The sequence below is a fragment of the Camellia sinensis genome, chromosome 8, assembly GCF_055761805.1.
Source record: "Camellia sinensis isolate YWXY chromosome 8, ASM5576180v1, whole genome shotgun sequence".
Classification (NCBI taxonomy): domain Eukaryota; kingdom Viridiplantae; phylum Streptophyta; class Magnoliopsida; order Ericales; family Theaceae; genus Camellia; species Camellia sinensis.
Genome location: NC_138968.1, coordinates 48,696,064 through 48,702,631, shown reverse-complemented (window position 1 = coordinate 48,702,631; position 6,568 = coordinate 48,696,064). Strand labels below are relative to the sequence as shown.

General features: G+C 27.6%; 1 protein-coding gene across 1 annotated transcript; it reads right to left on the bottom strand.

Annotated features, from left to right (window-relative positions):
- Positions 1-5,195: 5,195 nt before the first annotated feature.
- Positions 5,196-5,984, bottom strand: LOC145797742 (uncharacterized). Its single transcript, XM_082885156.1, has one exon. It carries the CDS (start codon positions 5,982-5,984, stop codon positions 5,196-5,198), a length of 789 nt encoding a protein of 262 aa, XP_082741282.1.
- Between the last annotated feature and the right edge of the window lie 584 nt (positions 5,985-6,568).

Sequence of the window (6,568 nt, the reverse complement as noted above, 5' to 3'; positions counted from 1 at the left end):
TCAAAATACTCATACTTCATAGCCTAATGTACTCTTCATTTGAGTAAAGTTCTTTAAATAAAAAGTAGAGACTAATAAATGGAGTGGACCAGGGGTCACCGGTTGTTTGGTCCAGTGTTTGGATAAATGGAGTGGACCAGGGGTCACCAGTTGTTTGGTCCAGTGTGTGGAAAAGTAAGATCATCACGTCCATTAGTTTAGGTTAAATGTTGACAAAAAAAACCCCACAGTGGATCAAATTGTCCTTTAGACAGAGCTGACTAGAAAGTCCTCTTCATTAGGACGCACTTGCCCTACATAATGGTAATCAATGGTGGAGGCATACGAAATATGTGTAAATTAAAAAAAAAATTATATTATGTAATTTATATTTTTTTATATAATATATATATGTATATTATGAGTGTAATTTAATGCAAGTTAAATATTTCTAATTATGTATAATATAACATTTACTTTTAATATATTTCACAAATAAAATATGTATAACATAATATATAAAAAAAAATTAAATACAATATTTCCTAATTTTCTCCCAAAAAAACAAAATATATATTATGAATTCATAAAACATCTCAATTTGGTATTGACATGAGACTGGAAATTACAAATCCTACAAACAATATATAAGATACATTAAAAAATTAGTATTGTTTTCGTTTGTTATATAAAAAGATTAAATAATATTCTACATTAAATTCAAAAATAAATGTATTTTTATTAATAGATTGCAAGCGTAACTTTACTTTTATAATTGACTAATTGCGTAATGTATGAAAATACAAAGTGTAAATAATTTTGAAATTTTTATAAACGAAACTAAAAAGTTATAAACTTACATTTGGACATGGATTGACATAGCCTCCATTTGGGAAGTGGGTTGGCTTTTTGGTTGTTTGACTTTTTTGGCTATTTTAGCCTGGGGCTAAAAAGCCTGATTTGGGAAGGACTTTTTGACTTTTTTTACTTTTTAACTTTTTTGACTTTTTAACTTTTTTGTGAGGTGTCTTCATGGTGAATGACCAAACTGCCCTTGAAGTGATTTTTTATATTTTTACTCCTTGACATACATCCTCCACGTCAGCGTCATTGGTGCGAATTTCTTTTTTTTGGGGGGGGGTTAGGCGTATTTTTATGATTTTTTTTTTATTTATGTTTTTGTCATTTTTCTTTTTGTATACATTAATTTGTTCTTTTTGTATACATTAATTTGTTCTTTTTCTTTAATTTACGTTTTTGTCTTATTTATTTTTATTGGTATACAATAATTTGTTTTTATTTTTCAAAAATAGGTTTTCATGTGTTTTATTTATTTGTAAATTACGTGGCAAATGGTAATTTCTATTTAAAATTTTTTTTTTTTTTTGGATGAGACTTATTTTTCTGGTTTTTTTTTTAATTTACGTTTTTGTCATTTTTATTTTTATTTGTATACATTAATTTTTTTTTAATTTTTCAATAATGGTTTTTCATGTGTTTTATTTATTTTTAAATTACGTGGCAAATGCTAATTTCTGTTTTTAATTTTTTTTTTTTGGATGAGGCGTATTTTTGATGTTCTTTTTTTTTTTAATTTACCATTTTCTCATTTTTATTTTTATTTGTATACATTAATTTGTTTTTATTTTTCAAAAATGGTTTTTCATATGTTTTATTTATTTTAAAATTACGTGGCAGCTATTAATTTCTGTTTTAAAATTTATTTATTTATTTATTTTGGTTGGATGAGGTGTATTTTTGTGGTTCTTTTTTTTTCATTTACATTTTTGTCATTTTTTTTTATTGTTTTCAATTTGCTTTTTTTTTTGGGGGGTTTGGAAAAACTTTTTTATGTTTTTTTTTTTTTAACATGACGTTGAAAATGTAAATTTGGGTGTTATGTTGTTGTCTTCTTCTTTATATACATATATATATATATATATATTAATTTGTTTTTTTTATTTTGGAAAAGGTTTTTTCATTTTTTTTTTTGAAATGACGTGGAAACTGCTAATTTCGGTTTCATTTTATTGACTTTTTATTTTGTTTAATTCTTTTTTTTGAAAAGGTTTTTTTCTTGTTTTTTAATTTTAAATGACATTGACAATGCTTATTTCAGTTTCATTTTAATGTGTTTTTTTTGTTGTGTTGTTTTTTATTTGTTTTTTTGTTGGAAAAGGCTTTATTATGTTTTTTTTTCTATTCAAATGACCTGAAAAATGATAATTTCGTTTTTTTTTTGTTTTTTTGTTTTAATTTGTTTTTTGTTTTTGGAAAAGGGTTTTTTATTTTTTTTAAATGACGTGAAAAATGCTAATTTTTGGATGAGGCGTATTTTTGTGGTTCTTTTTTTTGCATTTATGTTTTTGTCATTTTTTTTATTTGTATACATTAATTTGTTTTTATTTTTTAAAAATGGGTTTTCATGTGTTTTATTTTTTTTTTTAAATTACATGGAAAATGCTAATTCCTGTTTTTAATTTTTTTTTTTTTGTGGATGAGGCATATTTTTGTGGTTCTTTTTTTTTTAATTTACGTTTTTGTCATTTTTATTTTTATTTGTATACATTAAGTTGTTTTTATTTGTGGTTTTTCATGTGGTGGTAGTTTGGTAAATTTACCTTGAAGTGGGTTGTTGCCAATCAATTTCAAGGGTGCCTCTATTTACACACCACATTTGGTCTCAAGACACACCACTACTCAGTTCACACCTTAATAATTTGAAAAAACATACAGCTTGTTTGGTTCTGGTTTTCAAAAAATTTTACTTTTTTATTTTTCGTATTTTAATATTTTCAATGAATTTTTTTTAATGTTTTAGCATTTTTTTTAATTTTTAGACACACCTAACATAAATACACTAAAAATGTATAATATTTGTGAAATTTTCTTTAAAAATTAAAAATACACAAAAATACGAAAATTGTACTGAATTTTCATTTTATTTTTTTTTCGTATTTTTTGGTATTTAGTGCATTTTTTAAAGATTTTTTTCATAAATATTATACTTTTTAAGTGTATTTATATTAGGTATGTCTAAAAATTAAAAAACAAAATTCTTTAAAACATTAAAAAAAATCATTGAAAACATTAAAATACGGAAAATAAAAAAATAAAATTTTCTAAAAAACTGTTTTCTGAAAATCAGAACCAAGCAAGCTGTATGTTCTTTTAAATTATTAAAGGTGTGAACTGAGTAGTGGTGTGCCTTAAGACCAAATGTGGTGTGTAAATAGAGGCACCCCAATTGCTGTGGCTTTTGTCTCCATTTGGCTACTTTAGCCTCTTTTGTCCCGTAGTGACTAAAATAGCCCCAATTTGCATTGCCAAACGGTGTCTTAATCCTCATCAAATGTCCTCCCAACAATCCATTCAAATTGTTTTCATACATTTTTAGACATAGCTCTGTGACAATAAAAATAATAAGATTGAGTTGATAAAAATTGAAGTAAGAAAATTTTGGTTTGGATACAAATATGTAAGTTGATTATCTTGTAACAGTGTTGCACATGTCATTGTAAGTTTTCAATTTTTGTATCAATCGTTGCCTATAAAACTGAAATAAAACATTTTGCTTCTTTATAAGTTGATTATTTGACATAATAATTAATAAATTTGCATATATACACAGACTCATAGTAGTAAAGTTCATAAGAATTATCAATTTGCCACATATATGTCCATATTGTTTTTACTTCATATACTTGCATTATCAATTATGACAGGATTTCTGTAAAAATAAATAAATAAATAAAAATTAAATTAAATTAACTATCAGTATATAAACATGTTAAAGTAATGCTTATAATATGTTATAAATATGTTGGCCCTGTTTGGTAGGGCTTATTTCCAGCTTATTTTAGCTTTTAGCTTAATTTAAGTTATTTTGATGTGTTTGGTTCAGTTTAACAATACAGCTTATAGCTTTTTGTAAATCAAAAATCAACTTATTCTTTGAGTGGGGGATAAGAAGCTTAATTTATAAGTCAAAAATCAACTTATGTTCACAGTTATAAGTTATAAGCTGTTAAGCTATAAGCTATAATTACTTTCCCATAGCTCTACCAAACAGGGCCGTTATCATACTGACACTGTTGTTGTCTTAAAAGCTCTAGCACAATTAACTTTTTTAATTGTGTTTTGTCAACTTTAATAGAGATCTTTCATCCAAGACTGTATATGGAGAACTGTTTGACCTACATTATGATATTTAAAGATATAATCAACCCAAAATATATGTAAATGTTGTCAGGTTAAATGTAAATATACATGGACAAATATGAACAAAATATATTATAGTAATTATTCGAATAAGTTGAAAAAAATACCTTATTTTTAACTTTCCTATCCGCAACCATATCTGCCTCCTCTTGAAAACTCCCTCAAAGCTGAGGTAGTTTTATTTTTTCAAGTATTCTTACAATCAACAATTACATATAAAGATGTAATATAAATATAAAAAAATGACTATCAAATTAATTGAAATAAGAGCATGTTTGAAACGTACCTCATGTATCAATTATTTGGCAATAAAACATCTTTGTACACTACACTGCAGGTGTACACTCCTTCATTATTAATTGAACCATTTTTAACCAAGACTTTTGTTGTTTGATTTGACACCCCTCTAGATAAAGCAATATATAATTGTTCATGGTTGAATACATAACCCAAAAGGTAAATGCCCACATGTGGAATTTTCTGGCCTTGTGATTTATTTATTGTCAAAACAAAACTAAGGCAAATTGGAAACTGTGCGCGAGTTATTTCAAATGGAAGTTTTATGTTTTCCGGAGTTTTAATGGAATGCGATGCAGAAAAACTCTTGTGTCTTTGAAATGTCTAATTAAAATCTCTGAATCAATAAAATTGTCGTTCAAACCTCGACACAGTAGCCTTGTGTCATTGCACAAACCAACAGAAGGGTCAAGATTCCTCAAAAGCATAATTCGGGCACCAACTTTCAAATGCAATACATGTGGGGGCATTCCTTCTGTTGTAGTGGAATTTAAAAACTCTTGTTGATATAATTTATTTGTATCATTTTCAACTTTATCAAATGAGTGATAGACTTTTGACTGTCCCGGAAATCTATGAATGATTTTGTCATTAACCTTGTCAACATCATCATTGTAAGGAGTTATTATGCCCCTACCAACCATATATCCTGCGTCAAAAGAATGGTTTTCAATATCAAGATAAATTTCTTCTAATAATTAAACTATTGATTCTTCGTCATTCCATGGTATTGCCATTAATGTTGGTACTTTGATCATTTCATCTGTATTCATAGGTTGTACACCATCTCCAACACGTAAAAGAAAATCACCAAATTGTTGATCATTTATGGAGCATATATTTTGCTTTCGATGAAGGATTTGAATGTAACTCCATAAAGGTGATTTCACTATAGATGCAACAATAGTTTCATCTTTTGTACCTTTCGGGACAATTGAAAGTACTTGACGAAAATCACCATCAAATACCATGATATTGCCACCAAACGGGGAATCAACACTAGTAATGTCTATGAATGTACGGTTCAAAGCTTCAAAAGCATAACAATTCATTATCGTTACTTCATTCCAAATGATGATTACCACACATCTAATTAGTTCTGCCAAATTTGATTGTTTGGTACTAGAACACACATATGAAGCGTTTGGATTTAATGAGATTTTAAATCTTGAATGAGCTGTCCTTCCACCCGGCAATAGTGTAGCTTCTATTCCCGAAGTTGATGTTGCAATAGTAATTTGACCTTGACTTCTTACTAAGGCCAACAGTGCACGACATAAATATGTCTTTCCAATTCCTCCTGAGCCATTCACAAAGAAAATTGCATTTTCATTATGTTCGACAACTCCCATTATTGAATTAAATGCATTGCGTTGATCATTATTCAACGTGGCAATGGAATCCAAATCTTCTTGAGGAGTTACAATGGAAAGCTCATCTTGTATGACCTTTGGAACTGTTGAATTATCATCAAAATTTATTGTCATTTTAGGTAAATGATATTATGATATATCCTTGTTATGTTGTTGTAGCAGACGATTTACATCTTAAAGGGTTTTGTTAAGGACCTACATATTACTCATATTGGTTGAAGATATATAATCTTCAATCAAATAATGATAGATTTCATCCCACAAACTTTAGACCCATGTTGGCACACAGTATATCAAAATTGTAACGAACGATCTCCTTAAAGTTGATGGCATGTGCATGGTTGCAGCTTTTAACAAATATTATTGTATGTTATCACCGCGCTCTAAGAAACCATGATATTCAGTTGCTTGTTTGAAAGTTGGATACTCAATTTTGTCAACCATTAACAAATGATCAAATGGTTTTGATCCTCTAATATGATTGAGTAAAATTCTCAAATAAAATCTCTCCCCCTTAGATGGTGAAATTGTGTAAATTCTACTAATTACTCTTTGGCGGGTCAATCTCTGTTACACTACAGTGTTGAGGGATCTCCCGATATAAGTAACGGTTTGTACTTTCATCATCAATATTTAATTGAAAGGATTAGGTAAGCATTGTTCTAGAATAGTATTCATCTCCTAAAACATTTGTAATG

Coding starts and splice junctions, on each gene's coding strand:
- LOC145797742 (XM_082885156.1), bottom strand. CDS start 5,984: ATGACAATAAATTTTGATGATAATTCAACAGTTCCAAAGGTCATACAA.